Source organism: Rutidosis leptorrhynchoides, chromosome 5 (assembly GCF_046630445.1).
Source record: "Rutidosis leptorrhynchoides isolate AG116_Rl617_1_P2 chromosome 5, CSIRO_AGI_Rlap_v1, whole genome shotgun sequence".
Classification (NCBI taxonomy): Eukaryota; Viridiplantae; Streptophyta; class Magnoliopsida; order Asterales; family Asteraceae; genus Rutidosis; species Rutidosis leptorrhynchoides.
The window spans coordinates 210,312,044-210,329,853 of record NC_092337.1 but is presented as its reverse complement, the minus strand read 5'-3'; the positions used below and the strand labels follow the sequence as shown (position 1 = coordinate 210,329,853).

The 17,810-nt window shown below is 37.0% G+C and overlaps 2 protein-coding genes across 2 annotated transcripts; one reads left to right on the top strand and one right to left on the bottom strand.

The window, feature by feature from the left end:
• Positions 1-2,217: 2,217 nt before the first annotated feature.
• On the bottom strand, positions 2,218-6,890 carry LOC139850422 (3-hydroxy-3-methylglutaryl-coenzyme A reductase 3-like). The gene is made up of 5 exons (XM_071839995.1): positions 6,297-6,890; positions 5,269-5,713; positions 4,010-4,191; positions 3,505-3,851; positions 2,218-2,791 (listed from the first exon to the last, which is right to left on the bottom strand). Exons 1-5 carry the CDS (start codon positions 6,829-6,831, stop codon positions 2,546-2,548), a joined length of 1,755 nt encoding a protein of 584 aa, XP_071696096.1. The 5' UTR covers positions 6,832-6,890; the 3' UTR covers positions 2,218-2,545.
• Positions 6,891-7,745: 855 nt separating this feature from the next.
• LOC139849250 (uncharacterized) lies at positions 7,746-8,649 on the top strand. Its single transcript, XM_071838909.1, has 2 exons — positions 7,746-8,384; positions 8,620-8,649. Exons 1-2 carry the CDS (start codon positions 7,746-7,748, stop codon positions 8,647-8,649), a joined length of 669 nt encoding a protein of 222 aa, XP_071695010.1.
• The last annotated feature ends 9,161 nt before the right edge of the window (positions 8,650-17,810 follow it).

Here is a 17,810-nt window from a genome sequence, read left to right as displayed (position 1 = left end):
GAGGTTATATATGTATGTGTATAATTATTGCATTCACTGAGTGTTTTGCTTACCCTCTCGTTGTTTACCTTTTTTTAGGCTCCGGCGTGGATAAAGGCAAGGGTATTCGGTTGGAATAGAGATCTCCCACTTTTATTATGATCGTGGATGCTTTTGGATTTTTGGCCTAAGTATGGGGTAGTTTAATCCCAAACACCATGCTCGTTAAATGTTTGGAAGTTAAACTCTTTTAGGTCAAAATTGCTACATTAATGTATTCAATGGGTCGTTGGAGTCCCCAGGGTCGGTGTGTCCATTTTGTTGTATAAACACTTTTATTCTATGAAATCGAATGTATTTGGTGTCATTTGCACTTGCGGTTGAGTATTTGGATTGGGATGACACTTAGTAAAATAATCGAAACAGCCTCCTCCAGGTACAGGAGCGCCGCTTTTGTAGTAAAAGCGCCGCTCCTGGTCAGTCTTTGGTGGTGTTTTTCATCAGGCAGTAGAAGCGCCGCTTCTGGGTCTTCAAAAGCGTCGCACCTGGTTTTGGTGCGCCGCTCCTGTGCATCCAAAAAAAAAAAAAAAATTTGACATGTTTTAATTAAACAGTTTGGAGTCGTTTCATGTGTTGTTTATGAGACATATTGTGTGTATTTATAGGTGGAAGGATTGTCCTTTTCTTGCCACGTAGGTGACAAGACAAAAAGGGGGACATGATAGTACAAAGTAATATTGTTCTGTCGCATGAATCATGCACTCACGTGGTCCCCTCCATATCATGCTACCTTGCCACGTTCTACTACTTGTACAATTACGAAGATTCTATCCTTTATGTCTTGTACCATCTTTTGTCTCACTCAGCCTTCGCAATTATTCCGCGTCTTTCTCTGGTTGCGCAGCATTTGCTATGCGCGACGTCTGCTGAATCGCGTCATATGCTGCGCGCTTTTGACCATTTGATGTAATTTAGATGTGCGGCCATGGTTGGAGGCCTGCGCGTCATTACAGGGTCACTTTTTCACATGAGAAGGGACCATTGGAGAAATCACCATAGCAACCGATTCGTTATGTTACAGTTGCGCAATGTGTATACAAGACTGCATGGAAACCTACCATACCTACAATGTCTAGACCACGACACTAAAGGCGCTTACATCATAAGGTAAACCAAAACCATACTACCGTAACAATGCAGCTATTCATTCTGGGCACCAGTTACAGACGAGTCAGGAACAAGTGAACAACAATGTTCACATTGTTCTCAAAAAGTGCAGACCGATTATTTAGCATTGACTCCAAGTTGATGGTCACGACTATGGGATACGACGATCTGAGAGACTTGCACCCAACAATCAAAAAACTGGAAGGCAGCAAACACACCATTCACTTTCAATTCGACCAGAAAAAATTGGAACAAACAGAGTTCATCTTCATCCGCCACTTCCCACCAACGCCACAACCGGAAACCTCCGCAACACCATAAACTAAGTAACCGACAGCGGCAAAGCAAAAACAATAGGTAAAAACTATAACCAACAAGCAAATCATATGCACATGCACACAACAAAAAATTGCCTTCAAATAACACACTTCTCAAATTGCTTGCTAAGACATTTAGAGACCACAACACCAATACCACCAACACTAAACAAGATCAAGAACCTGGAAAGAATCCACCCACAAAAAAACACTATTTTTAAAGAGCAAAAGCAATGGACAGAGAAATAGGAGTAATCAAACGAACAACCAGATGACCACTGTGCTTTTTAAAATGTAGCTAATAAAAATCGTAGCCATTTTTGCTAATGTGAATAACAAAAGATACGTAGTGATAAAACACCTGCTATCAAACCAACACTATCAAACACAGCTAATAGCCATTTTGCTAATATGAATATACAATGCTACGTAGTAGAAAAATACACAATCGAAAAGCAACCTCAACATCACGCGGGCCGTTCTAATCATTATATTTATTTATATTATAGTTTGAATTAAAAGACTAAATACTCTTTTAGTTGTATTTATAAATAAGTCTGGCGCCCAACACTAATTAAAAAACATCAACACTTGTCAACCATTCTTTATTATCCATCATTTATTGATATTGTCGATACACAGTTTTTTATTTTTACGATCACGACACTTACTTTGGACTATTATCATTAAGTATCTTAATATAGATCCATTCACAAATGCATATACATACGTGTTAAAGTGATGAGACAATTGATGCAACTGATCAGATGATTCATTCAGTTGATTGCAATAAACAAAATAAACAAAAAAAAAAAAAAACAACATACAAATAAAATACAACCATTTGCACATGCAAACCAACCAAAAGATTTTAAAACAGAAAAACAAGATCCATTCACAACAACTTATCCCTCTATACACTTCGGAACCGGATCTAAACTCCCATCTTCAAAACAATACATAGCCTTTTGTTTTCTTGATCCATCGTATCCGTGGTTGCACTATTCACCATTTTTGTTGTTGTCAATATGATGCCATATCTATTGTATATAAAATTATATATGAATTAGTTGTATGTATGATTAAGAAGAGGTTAATTTTGTGATGTCTCTAGTGGATCTGTTGTATTTCATGTGACTTTTGACTAGTTGACCAGCTGATATAGCTGACATAAGGGAAAGCTCTCCAGCAAGAACTGAGCCAGCTACTATTGTGGCTAACACTCTTGAGTTTGATCCTGGTTCATTTTTGCTTGCACCTTTTACACCTAATAAGTTCAAACATGCTGATTGTGATGCAAGTTGTGTACCCCCTCCAACTGTCCCAACCTGATACAGAATCATTATTAGTATTATTTTATTTAATTAACTAATACTGTATAATGTATAATAATCTAGTTTGCGTAATATATATAATACAGGGGAATCTCAAATAAAGTCAAAAACAGGCATACCACATGTGATTTGATCAATTAGGACTCAAATTTGGTTTTTTTTCCATTTAAAGTTTATCAAATCAAATTCATAGTAAAAAAAATATTAATATACCCTGTTTTATTTCCATTTTAAAAATAGTACTTCCTCACATAAAGATTGTACTTTAATAATAGTTATTTTATTTATATTAAATAGAAGAATTGTCTATCGTACGTTAATAACTATAAGGCCACTCCCTATCGTAACTAAACTATTCATCCTCTTAACCTTCCACATCAGCGCCACATCAACACCAATATCCTATAACTAACTCATAACTAAACACTCCCTATCATGGCTAAAACAATACTCCTCTTAATATACAACGTACAAGCAATAAAGCATCAAGTCCAACAATAAAAAGCACTGGGACCCGCAATTCCTAAAACTCTTCCGTTAAATCTATGGTGAAAGCGGGTAACTAACGCGGGTAACTAAGTGGTGCCTATGGTTAGTTACGGGTAATGAGCGGGTAATGGGCGGGTAACTAACCATAGAGGGTGGTCTAAGATTGATACATGACAAGGCTATAAACAAAGTTATTTTTTAAAGATTCGAATGTGTACCTCAATGGAAGGCATTGTGACCGATATATGTAGATCTTTACCATTGTTTACGGACTCCATCATGGTGATGCAATGAGAGCTCTCAACATTTTGAGCAGGGTCTTGACCTGTAGCAAGGTACACTGCGGAGACTATATTACTAGCATGTGCATTAAAGCCTCCGAGTGCACCAGCCATAGCAGACCCCGTCAAATTTTTGAGCATATTCAATTCCACCAATGCGGGTACCGTGGTTTTCAACACTTTTTGCACCACTTCTTCCTTGATCACCGCCTCACACACAACCGATTTCCCACGACCTTCAATCCAATTTATGGCAGCAGGCTTCTTGTCCGAGCAATAGTTCCCTGAAATGATATTTGATTGATTGATTATTAATTATATATAATTTAGTTTCTTAATACATTTATGGTTTATCCTTTTTATAAATGAGATTATATTAACATAATAATTTATGAGGGTGTCGCCTGTTTAATTAGATATCCAAAAGGAAGGGAACTAATACCAGATATGCCCATGACATCCATATCCGGAAAATCGGTTTGAAGGAAATCAAGGACGTTTTGAACACCTTTTGAGACCATGTTCATCCCCATGGCATCACCCGTACTACAACAAAATCTTATGTATAGATTTTTGCCAGCAATTGCACATCGAATCGTTTGTAGCCTTCCAAATCTGCTTGATCTGTAGATATACATGCAACACAAAGGTAAGCTGACCATATATTATATATTACTCAGATGTACTATAAGTTGATAATTATATCAAAATTATAATTAGATATAAAAAGGATTAAAAACAAATATTTATAACTTTTAATAAAACTTTGAATATAGTAAGTAGTAAATTTATGTCACATATTTTGTCAAAAACGCGCATCCGGTCATGTGCACACCTACCGCCACTTCATTTGTTTTATTTTTTTGTTTTTTGTTTTTTTTTTTCACATTTTTTCCACAAAATCATACTCCGTAAATTATAAATATTCTATAAGAGCACCCCCTATAGTTAGTTACCCGCCCATTACCCGCTCATTACCCGTAACTAATCATAGGCACCACTTAGTTATCTGCATTAGTTACCCGCTTTCACCATGGATTTAACGGATGAGTTATAGGAATTGCGGGTCCCAGTGCTTTTTATTGTTGGACTTGATGCTTTATTGCTTGTACGTTGTATATTAAGAGGAGTATTGTTTTAGCCATGATAGGGAGTGTTTAGTTATGAGTTAGTTATAGAATATTGGTGTTGATGTGGCGCTGATGTGGAAGGTTAAGAGGATGAATAGTTTAGTTACGATAAGGAGTGGCCTAAACAAATTTGGTAACGTTGGTGCAAACTTTATGTACAGTGAAGTTGTTTGGTTTGTTTTCGTATTCCCTTTCTTTTCAAAGTTTCAACTTAATGACTTTTATCTGTTTTACCCAAATTGTCAATTCACTTTAATTAGACCAAGAATAATTCAACAATCTTTAATTCCTATGCTTTTAATTTTTAAAACAAATCATCCATTGACTATAACTTAATGACATAAAATATATTTATGTACTTTGACCTAATAATCCATTCTCTTTATTGATCCTGATCATTACTTAATGAAATTTTTTTTTTGAAAAGCTAGTTAATGACATTTAATTTAAGGTATATACACTTTGACTTAAAAATTAATTACGTTTTAAAGTTTTAAAATGTATATATCACAATACTAAAAATGTATCTAGAATCAAAGGAAAAATAAATAAAGAATATATAATTACTGACCTGTTAAAAAGTGTTGCAAGAGTCTCAAAACTTAACGGATCTTCCAAAAACTGCTTCAACTCCGCCGCCCTCTTAGCGCTACCGAACCTCACAACCGGAGCTCTGGTCATCCCATCTTTCAAAACAATACACGTGGCACCACCTGACACGTATATAGCTTTAAATCCTCTATTTGTACTAGCTACCAAACACCCTTCTGTAGTCGCCATTGGTACACTAAACTCACTCCCGTTTAACAACAATGGTCCTGCAATCCCGACCGGAATCTGTACGTATCCGACTGGCATCTCACAACACTGCCCTAATATCGATTCGTAATCGAACCCTTCTAGTGGTAATCCAGATAACGATTTGCCTGTTATCCGTTCAAGTGCGTCCCTTCGTATGGAAGCAGCTCGTTTACAGTCTCCTAGTTTTGATTCGAGCGCGTACGATGGAATTGTACCTGTTTAATTTACATGTTTATCAAAGTCATTAATCATTCCGTCTCAAAATATTTGGAATACAATTTTATAATTTTCACTTATTTATATGTTAAAATTCTACGTGTTGTACTTTTTTCTTTTCATAATTTTTTATTACGTTTTGCGCAAAAAAAAAGAGAAATTCTAGACGTACATAATTTTTTACAAACACTTATTTACGTGATTTTTGTTGAAGTATTTATATATATGGAATTTTTGGTCCGCGACTAACTTTTTTTTATTTTTTTAGAACGGCAAAAGATATTATTAATTACTACTACCTCGTCCCAATTTTATTTATAGTCGAGTATTCCTTTTGAGATTTTCCAAATTAATTGTTTATTTTCATAAATGATAAAGAATAATGTAATAAAAGTTCTTTTATGTCACTACTTTATACATGTAAGAAAAAAAAATAGGTAAAAACTAAAAAGTAATACTGGAAAGTGACTAGAAAAGTATGTGACTTAAGTCAATTTTTTTAAACTGTGTGTTTTTTGTTTATGGACAATAGATTTGGGACGAAGATAGTAAATAAATAGTCGGATTAAAATTTTACGTTACCTTCAACGACCATTTTAACGATTTCTTCATCTTCTTCCGATAAGTGTTGAATAATTGGTGGTGGTTGAATGTTCTTCTCAGGCGTGGGAATATCAATGTGGGAAATCAAGGCCTGGCCACAAGGTTTAATAGGTTTATCTTCCTCGATCATGAGTTGATCAGGGTTATGATCATCGTCGATTTCCCACAAATCCGGTGACGGACGGATGACGGACTGAACGAAATCAATTCCAAAGAAACCAACGAGGTAAATAACGGAAACGAGTAACGAAACTAATGCAGCTAGCTCTGATAAGGTAACGACGTGTAACGGAACACCGTTACGGATCTTTTCGCGCCATCTGTGAAGAAGGAAATACATAACGGAGAAAAACATAGTGAAGAATAGACCGTTAGTTAGGTAAAGTGGAAGTGGGAGAGCATCGGAAGCTTTAGCGTGGTTATGTGGTTTTAGAAGTTCGCCGGTGGTGGTGTTTGGTTCATGTGATCGGTGGTGATCGGGTTGGTGTTTGAATGAACGCCGGCGAACGTCCATTTTGTTTATCGACGGTGAGGTCTTATAACGGAGAGATTGTTGTTGTTGGTGTTAGAGATTTGTGATTGTGGGACAGAAGTGAAGGTTTTGGGGAGTTAATTTATAGACACAAAACATGGAAACCAGGTACCACGTGTGGTGAAATTTCAATGAAGTATTTTTTTATTAAAATTGGAAAATGTATAACAGTTAATATTGGAATATGTATAATTATTGTTGGAAATTTGCCGTAGGTTTTCAAAATCTTTTATTTTATCAAAATGTTTATTATTTTTTTACTCCCTTCATTTCAATTTCAATATAAAATAAATGTCGACATCTATTACTCTTACAATAGTTTCTACAAGTGTTAGTTTTAATTTTATTGTTTAACACATTAGATGAAAATTAAGAATTTTTATTTTTTTAAAGCAAGTAACTTTATTCCATTAACCACACATCTAATTACAGCAAATTGTTCCAAGTAGAAAAACCACGTGTCCCTCCCTAGAGGATTCTGAATACTTTAAATCACTTAATTAAAAACAAAAACACGTATTAAAAAAAACAACCGGAACAAATATATACGGGAAAAAATTACACGCGGTTCTAAAGGTTAGGGTGTGGGGTCATGGGACCCAGTACTTTAAAAAAAATTTATATTGTATACTCTTCAAAATGTATAGGACACCGTTAAATTTAGTTATAGGACCCCATATATTTTTAAAATTTATGATTTTTTAAAGGTAAACATCCACTAAAGTAACCGTAAAAAATAATTAGCTTTGAAAATTTTTTTTAGGACCCCATTGAAATTTCATCCTAGAATCGCCACTGATTACACCGGTAGTACCTGTGGTATGTACACTTTTGCACCGATACACTTAAACTTTTATTTTTGCACCGTTGATACCTGAGGTTTTATTGAATAACGTATGTGGTACCTCAGGAATGGCAAAAGAGATGTGGCAAAAGAGACCTTAGGAATGGCTACAGGGACATCGAGAGCCCATAAGAGTAGAAGAGAGTCGTGGTGGCTTAGTGACGATGTCCAAACGAAAGTCGCTTTAAAGCAGGCGAGGTTTAGGGAGCTCATTACTCTTGGAGAAGGGTCACATGAAGAGAGAACTAGGGTAGGAGAAAGATATAAAGAAGCTAAAAGAGAAGCAAAGAAGGCCGTAGTAATTGCAAAAGACAAAGCATACGAAGATTTATATAGGAAACTAGACTCTAAAAAGGGAGCTAATGACGTATATAGGATAGCTAAAGCTAGGGAGCGAAGAAGCAGGGACTTAGGTAACATCAAATATATCAAGGATGTAGCGGGTCAAAGTATAGTAAGAGAAGATCTTATTAGGAAAAGATGGGAAGATTATTTTGCATCTCTTTTCGGTAGGGGAAGACCAGAGCGGAACGGTGAATCCCACGAGGTTCGGGAGTTTCAAAACAACTGTTTCTGCACGATGATTAACGAGGAGGAAGTTAGATTGGCCCTACGAAAGATGGGGAGAAACAAAGCAGTAGGACCGGATCAAATTCCGATTGAGGCGTGGAAGTGCCTAGGAGGCGATGGGGTTAGATTGTTGACAAACCTTTTCAACACGACGTTTAGAAGCGCAAATATGCCTATGGAATGGAGACTCAGTGAGGTTATTCCTATTTACAAGAACAAGGGAGATGCGCAAATATGTAGTAATTATAGAGGCATAAAGTTACTTAGTCATACTATGAAGCTTTGGGAAAGAGTGATGGAGACGAGGCTCCGACGCGAAACAAAGGTTTCAGAGAACCAATTCGGTTTCATGCCAGGTCGCTCGTCGATGGAAGCGATTCACATAGTTAGAAGCCTTATGGAGAAGTGTAGGGAAAAACAAAAGAACCTACACATGGCATTCTTAGACTTGGAAAAAGCTTATGATTGTGTCCCGCGTGAGCTGATTTGGAAGACGCTTAATGTTAGGGGTGTCCCAAGTAGATATATAAGATCTATTAGAGATATGTACGAGGGGGCGAAGACTCGTGTACGCACGGCGGTAGGAAACACAGAGTTTTTCCCTGTTGAGGTAGGTCTACATCAAGGATCTGCCCTTAGCCCTTATCTTTTTGCTTTGATCCTAGACGAGTTGACTCATAGGATACAAGACAACATCCCATGGTGCCTGATTTTCGCCGATGATATTGTATTAGTTTCGGATTCCCAGGATGAGCTTAACAGAAGGCTTGAGCAATGGAGGATCGCCTTAGAATCAAATGGCCTACGGATTAGCAGACTTAAATCGGAGTACCTTAGATGTGATTTCAAGAAGAGTGAAGAGGAACACGACGATATAGTGGATATCCGAATTGGGGATCAGATTTTACCCCCGTAAGGGTCCTTTAGATATTTAGGCTCGATGCTTCACAATTCGGGAAGGATAGATGAGGACGTGACGTATCGTATACGTGTAGGATGGTTGAAGTGGAGGGCTGCGAAAGGGGTGTTGTGCGACAAGAAGGTGCCCCTTAAGCTGAAAGGGAAATTCTTCAAGGTGGCAATCAGACCAGCCATGTTGTACGGATCAGAGTGTTGGCCAATGACGAAGGCCCAAGAGAGGAGAATGGAGGTGGCAGAAATGAGGATGCTTAGATGGACGTGTGGTAAGACCATGCTAGATATGATACCAAATGGAGTTTTTAGGGAGAAATTGGAAGTTGGGAACATCATCAACAAACTTAGGGAAGGACGACTTAGATGGTTTGGGCATGTCAGGAGGCGCCCAATTTTAGCCCCGGTTAGGAGAGTCGAGACCCTCACCGTTGGCGGCGTAAGGAGAAGGGGTAGACCTAGACGTAGGATGGAGGATAGATTGAAGCTGGACATGAAAGAGCTTATACTGACGGAGGACATGACTTTTGATAGGAGCCTGTGGAGGAGTAGAATTAGGATAATTGAGTAAGTTTTTTTTTTTTTTTTTTTTCAATGTTTTTATTACATTTATTGTACAACTACATACATAACTATAACTAGTTATTCTATAGTTACACTATATATACCCCTCCACATAGTATATATGCACCTGTATCTATTTATATGTATTTAGGCTATATACATGTACCGTTGCATATGTGTGTATCTATATATGTATCTATGTATCTAAGTAACATGTATTGGTGTATGTATGATTGTCTGTCCTGTTTCTGTACCTAGGTATATATATCTACGAATTTATCTATATGTATATATGTTTAAGCATGGGTTTTTATCCATGCTTATGTGTGGTGCGTGTATATATATATATATATATATATATATATATATATATATATATATATATATATATATATATATATATATATATATATATTTATTTATTTATTTTGTTTGTCTGTATGTCTACTTGATTTTAAATGGTTTTGTGCTCTATATGATTCATGCTATTTGCCCTACTGTTGTGCAATACTGCTATTTGTGTTCCCTTTTTGGTTACTGTGTTTGGTTGCATCTTGCTAGGCGCACATAACCCTTACAGGTACGTATCTTTTGCCCTATCTATTTCGTTTTTATGAGCACATCTGGCTGGAGGTCCTTTTTGGAAGCAATCTCTTTTGCTCTAGAGTAGAGGGAGAGACGACCTTATCTAGGCGCGGGTTCTATACTCGCGGGTGGAGTAGCGACTTCCTTCTAATCTAGGGTACGAGGAATGATTGTCTACACCCACCTCTCCCATACCCCACTTTTGTGGGATTGGGTATTGTTGTTGTTGTTGTTGTATGTGGTACCTCACACTAACAACCGTTTACTCTGTTAATGTGTAGGGTATGTGGTTTGCAAATCTAAAAAAATAAATAATAATAAGGGGTAGAACTGGATATTATTAATAGTATGGGGACCAGTTATACAAATTACTAAAATGTATACAAATTACAATAGGGTTGATATTCCAGACACTCCAAATTACTAAAAGACCGACTAATTATGCAATGTTGATGCTACTAGTTTTCTCACACTATTGTAAACGCATTATGATTCACTTTTTAGCATTTTGTATTTTCTGGATCAGACAATTTTTCTGATACGGTTAAAACTAGACCTGGCAAATTGGACCCAAAGTCTTTAAAATGGGTCCATTAGGTTTACTTGAAGACCCAAATGGGTCCAAGCATATAACATAACAAATATCTTAAAGACCCAAATGGGTCCAATCACATAATACAAAAATTACTTGAAGACCCAAATGGGTTCACTTCAAAAGATTTGTTTTTCGGCGTTCGCTTTCGGGGCCCGTTTTCGGCGCGCATTTTTGGCGGCCGTTTTCGGCGCCAGTTTTCGGTGCGCGTTTTCTGCGCGCGTTTTCGGGGCTTGTTTTCGGCGCGCGATTTCGGGGCCCGATTTCGGCGGCCGTTTTCGGTGTTTTCGGCGCGCGATTTCGGGGCGCGTTTTCGGATAGCGTTTTTCGTCGCCCTATTTCCGTCGCCCGTTTGGGCGCGCGTTTTTGGCGCGCGTTTTCAGCGAGCGATTTCGGGGCCCGTTTTCGGCGCCCGATTTCGGCGCCGATTTTGGGCGCTCGTTTTGGGCGGCCGTTTTCGGCGCTAGATTTCGGGGCCCGTTTTCGGGGCGCTTTTCGGCGCGCAATTTCGGGGCCCGTTTTCGGCGCGCGTTTCCCGTCGCCCGTTTTCGGCACGCTTTTTCGGCGGTCGTTTTCGGCGCGTGTTTTTCGGCGCGCGATTTCGGCTCGCGTTTTCGGCGCAAGATTTCGGCGCCGATTTCGGGGCCCGATTTCGGGGCCCGTTTTGGGCGCTCGTTTTGGGCGGCCGTTTTCGGGGCGTGTTTTCGGCGCGCAATTTCGGATCCCGAATTCGGCGCGCGTTTTCGGGGCCCATTTTCGGCTCGCGTTTTCCGTCGCCGTTTTCGGAACCCGTTTTCGGGGCCCGTTTTCGGCGCATGTTTTCGGCGGCCATTTTTGGCGCGCGTTTTCGGCGCGCGATTTCGACGCGCATTTTTGGCGCGCGTTTTCGGGGCGTAATTTCGGGGCCCGTTTTCGGGACTCGTGTTCGGAAGAGATACATCAAAAAATACAAACAAGAAAACTTTTACTAGCCCGACCCAACCGACCCGGGTCTAGACCCAACCCGTTCGACCCATTTTAATTCTGACCCGTTTCGACTCATGACCCATTTTGACCCGAACCCATTTGATCTTTGACCCAACCCGACCCATCTCGACCCGTTTGCCAGGTATAGTTAAAACTGAATGTATGGGTTGACATATGTACTGTGCAGTGTGCACCCAATTAGCCATGACAAATGATCACTTTAATAATTTGTACATAAGATCTTGTACTTATCTATTGTGAATATTCAATTTTATATTAAGTTCATTAATCACATGCATCTATAAGGTGAAGAGGAACTGTAGAAAATCTTAACTAACTAGCCATAATTGATTCTTGTTCTCATATGAAACAGTTATGTGATTTTGGATTTGCACGAGCAATGTCAATAAATACAGTTGTTCTACGGTCAATAAAAGGTATATATAGTTTTAATACCACCTTTGCATTAACTATCACAATTCTTTTAGACTATCTTCTTACCGTTGTAAGTCTGTTTCAATAAAATGATGCTACATTTGTATAACTGGTCCCCATACTATTTATAATATCCAGTTCTACCCCTTATTATTATTTATTTTTTTAGATTTGCAAACCATACACCCTACAAATTAACAAAGTAAACGGTTGTTAGTGTGAGGTACCACATACGTTATTCAATAAAACCTCAGATATCAACGGTGCAAAAATAAAAGTTTAGGTGTATCGGTGCAAAAGTGTACAAACCACAGGTACTACCGGCGTAATTTTTTCTATATACGGAGTAATATTATCGTCATCATCTTCACCTGTATTCATCTTTCATCAAAAACTCCATCGTTAATAAAAAAAGTTATCATCTACATCATCGATTCATCAGCTACACAATAGTCGGTCGTTGACAATTCGGATCGGGAGAATGAAATCATTCAAATGGCTAAACACATGTATCAATTATGTAAGTAACTAGGAGGGGGGGAGGGTTTGAATACCTACTTAATACGTTTTTAAAACTTTTTCGATAGATCACTAAACTTGATTAACTATGATCAACCAATTCAACTCAAACTTGATGTGTGGTGTTTGTGTTCAAAATGATAAGTGAAGTAATGTAAAGAACATAGACACAAGGATTTATAGTGGTTCAGGTGGATGTTAACTAATCCACCTTAATTCACACCCTGATTACACTAATCGGGATTTCTTGCTTCACTAAGCACTTTTCTCCAAACCCGGTGGAGATCCGATTTACAAGTCTTCAACTTCTTTGGGAGACAACAAACCTAATCTTTCTAACCCTTTGAAAGACCAACTCCAACCTAGCTCAACTTGTCTTCAACTTGGACAAGTATTAATCTTCAACCAAGATTAATCAACTTTCTAAGTCCCTTTAAGGAAGTAGATAACTAAGCTAGCCTATGCTTCTACTAATTGAAGTTACAAGACTCACACAATTAGTGATGATAATCTTAAGACAATTCTAGGACATACATCACACTAAGTAAAGTCACAAGATAAACAAATTTTTATTAGTAAGTTTACAACAACCAAATTCTATATCTATAAGATCATGGAATCTTCTCTTGTTTAATCACATTTGAGTAGTAATTAAAGCCCTTGTATTCTCTGGAAATATGCCTTTGAAATGTGCAAGAGGGTCAGCTTCAAATGCTCTCCAATGCTTGCTATTTATGGCGGAATTCAAAAACTAGCTGTTGCGAGACAGTCACTGTCATGGTCGATCTTGGTTCGACCGGGCGCACCTGTGTCCAAAATTTCTATCCATTGTATAGCCATTTGACTCAGATTTGAACATCATATTTTAGAATCTTTACTTCATTTAGCACCTGCAAAAGAAACCTAATATCCTATACAAGTACTACATGCGTTAAGTGTGTGAGATTTCGTCTTATTGTGTGAAAATGACATAACACTCCAAATATGGTAAACCCAATATTCTTGGAGAAGTGTCTTGATTGTCATTTTGGGTAGTCTCAGTTTGGTCAAGACTTAGTTAGGTTCATTAATGCATTTGGTTCAATCCTAAAGAGTAGTCAACATGTCATTAAATTCCTAGTTTCAGTTAATTAGAAATCATATTCATTTTAAGATTAAGTAGAGATTAATTGAATAATGTTTTTCTAAGTTAAACATTAAGTGTGAGTTGTACTTGAACATGTTACACAATGTGTGTTACTATACAAGACCAAATAGATTATTGACCATTATTATTTGTGAACCATGTTACACTTAATTCCTTGAAGTAAACTAGTTATTTGAATCCTAGTGTTCTAACCTATAACACATAGCAAGTTTAAGAGCATGTTAATAAGTTGGCAAATTAATGAGTATCAAACATATTAGCAAGTAACAAGTAATACTCACATATAGCAAGATATAGTTATTCTAATATCAATCATATATATATTTTCACAACAATATGGTTTTTGCTTTAGCAAGCTTACTTGCAATATAACACATTGCATGATTAATGTGTAAGCACACATTAATGTCCAACACATGTACAAGGGAAGAGAAATCTCTAGTTGGGACTTAGTGACCATCCTAAATGTATCTAAGTGTAATTTAGGATTATAAGTCTTCACTAATTACACTTTAAAATGTTGTTCTTCATTTAGCCTTAATTTGTTAAGTAATATTTAATTATAATTAGTGTTCTAATGACATTAGCTTATGTGTGTTGGTACTTGGTGATCATCCTAAGAATGTATAGACAAGTTTTAAGATCACAAGTTATTGATTAACACTTATATGTTATGCTTAATCATGGTTAAATTGTCATTAAGGTGTAATTAAGCGTGATTAACCAAGATTAGCGTTTTTATGACCAAAACTCAATTGTGTATGGAGGGGGGATCTATTCTAAACGTGTTGAGAAAAGTTTCATGAATTATAGATGTCGCGAAGTGGTCAAATTAAATTTGATCAAAAATGGTGATAGTGAAATCTATGGTCGCACTGCGGTTGACCGTGGTGACGACCGTGCAACTTGTTTTCACAAAACTGCTTTGCAGATCCAGTTTGGGCTTCTACGGTCAGGTGTACGATCGACCGTCCCTTTGATCGTATAAATTTAATGATTTTTATTTTCATTCTAAGTGTGTTTGATTTGGTCATTTGCAAGATCAAGTATGGATTAATGAACTTGCGTGTTTTATGTTAAGATGTCGATCATCACTTACGCATATGTATATGTCATCATCAAAACATATTCTTTGGTTAAGCATCATACTTAACTTTGTCGGTTAGTCCATTAACCAACATTCTCCCCCTTTTTGATGATGACAAACATACACGTGATGAGGGACATTTTGCTATAAATACGCAAGTGCTAACATAACTTGTATCCATATTTCTCCCCCTTTTGTCGAAGAAAAAAGGTTAGCTCCCCTAGAACTATGCTCGCCCTTAGAGCAAAGCTCCCCCTTAAATTATGCATGGTGAAAAATAATATTTAAAAGCATAACAAGCACACATTTTATTCATTAAAGTAGGGTTACACAACATAGACATGCACACAAGGAATTATGCATGGAGAATACAACAAGTCACATGGCTTAAGACTCTTGTAAACAACACATAATTGACTCATGGAATCATACATGAGTGATGATATGGTTTTTTGCAAAAGAGGATGGAAAGGTCAATAAGTTGAGATGTTTGAACAGGAGTGTCAAACGACGACCATAGGGAAAAGGTTGCATAAGATCGTGTTTGTGATCTTGCATCCTTGAAGCCATTATGAAGGGAAGATTGACTGGTATGGACTTGGTTAGGCACCACATTAGTCAAAGTACAGTCACGGACTTTTGATCATCACCTTCTTTTCTGAAGAAAATGTTGTGACTGATGATCATTTTGCATGTACCATACTCAACTCGAATGTTGCTGTTAGAAAACACCCTTTTGACAGAGAGTACTTAGTTTGAGTTCTGGATCAATGAAGAGTGAGGTTAGTGCTCTTCTTGGGATGAACTTGGGAAGAATTTGTATATGATTCTCAGTATCATAAAACTCAGCTCCTTTTGTTGGCACTCTAAGGATGTAGCCGAATTGGTTAAGTTTCATCACGTAGTCTAGATCACGCAGTGTGAATTTTACCTTTTGGTCAGAGGTAAATTCAAACTTTGAGTAGAATTGTTTAACGAGTGAAGGAAATGTGTAGGTTTTGAGCGAGAGAAACGATCCCCATCCAATCTTATCAAACTCTCTTTGAAGAGTAGGATAATCATAGAACAATTCATGTTCTTCTTGGATGTGTCTTGAGTTATCTTGAGAGTTATTCTTTTCATCACATGGAAGTTTGTTGAGAACTTTTGACATTCTGAGGTTTGAGTGATGTTTGAAGTTTGAAAAGAGAAAGGCTTTTGAAGAACTCATTGTTTTGAGGTGCAAGATGTTCTTTGAGATTCATTAATTTAAAGAACATGAGTGAGAGGCTTTCCGTCCATTTTAAGTAATTGTTTTGTTCAAGAATTTTAAAGTTGAAGTTAAATTTGATTGCATTTAGATATTGTTTGTAAGATAGTGATATTGATTTGCTATTGTTGTTCATTTAATGAGACTCGAATCAATTGCAGTCAGTCTGCGGTCAAGATCACGGTTAACCGTGACTGCGACCGCACACTGTCTGCAACATATTTTCAAGTTATTAAAGTTTTACTTTTGGACAAGTGATTTGAGAAAATTCAGAGATTACAATATTCAAATGCATCATGTCTACATTCAACCATAGAATCTCAGCACAATAGTCTTACACATTTAACAAAATAATCAAATTGTTTCAAAGATTTCTAGGCCGATGCACTCGAGTTGTCATCCTCCGTATCACTTGACCTGCATGTTAGCTTCCTTATTACCCCCTTCATCATCTTTACCATCTTTGACTCCTTTTCGAGGTTCTTCATTTGTTTCTGGTAGATTTTGTCCATCTTTTCCATTACCCTCAACTCTTGAACTTATTCATCAGCTTCTTCATCTTCACTGTCATGAATGACGGTGTCTTCTCTACTGGTTCCTACTTCACTAGTCGTTCTTTTTCGTTTGTGGGTGGTTACTCCTGAAGTTTTTGGTCCTTTAAATATGTCGTGAATGGGTTGACGAGAGTCATCACTTGTGACACCGAGATGTTCAAAACCTTATTGGGATGCAATCCATAATGCAACGCACGAGTGGTTTATGTGATATTTCCATTCATCCTCGATGCCATGAGATAGGCCATATTCACTTTGATATCATTATTCAAACACCACATTAGGTGTGACAACCCGGAAATTTTCGATCAAATTTAAACTTAATCTTTAGATGATTTAATGTTTCCGATACGATAAGCAAAGTCTGTAATGTTGAAATCTCAAAAACTTTGAACTATGTTCATGTATTCATTTACCCTTCGACTGCTCTCGATGATTCACGAACAATTATGTGTAAATAGATATGTATGAATATATACATATGCGTGATTATTAAATTGAGAAATATGAATAAAACATTTAACGGTTTGGTTGATATGAAAATAATTATGAAATTATTATTATGAATTGAAAAAGTTAACAATGTATTTGATGAATAATACTTTACATAAACGTATTAGTTTCAATATATGATTATAGACGGAATTAAAAGATAATATCAAATGATTGAATTATCAGATACATTGTGATTTTGATTACGGGTCTCTGTTATGAGGTCCAATATGATTTAAGAAATCTGTTCTTTTTGACAACATTCGAAAAATGGTAAAGTGATTTACAAGTAAGAACAAATGTGTCAATTAACGAGAATTAGATAAGGGTTAGTGGAGATTTCTGTTTGATTTCCAATTCTTACTTTACAATATTTTCCCCGTGACTTTAATAAGATAATTATTATAATTTCCATTTTGTTTAATGTGAAAGTAAGAACGTGTAG

Excerpts from the sequence above, each read along its gene's own strand:
- LOC139850422 (XM_071839995.1), bottom strand. The coding sequence starts at position 6,831 with ATGGACGTTCGCCGGCGTTCATTCAAACACCAACCCGATCACCACCGA. Across the intron at positions 5,714-6,296 it reads CGTTAAAATGGTCGTTGAAG|GTACAATTCCATCGTACGCG; the intron begins GTAACGTAAAAT and ends TAAATTAAACAG. Across the intron at positions 4,192-5,268 it reads CTTGCAACACTTTTTAACAG|ATCAAGCAGATTTGGAAGGC; the intron begins GTCAGTAATTAT and ends GTATATCTACAG.
- LOC139849250 (XM_071838909.1), top strand. The coding sequence starts at position 7,746 with ATGTGGTACCTCAGGAATGGCAAAAGAGATGTGGCAAAAGAGACCTTA. Across the intron at positions 8,385-8,619 it reads AGTGCCTAGGAGGCGATGGG|GTCGCTCGTCGATGGAAGCG; the intron begins GTTAGATTGTTG and ends GTTTCATGCCAG.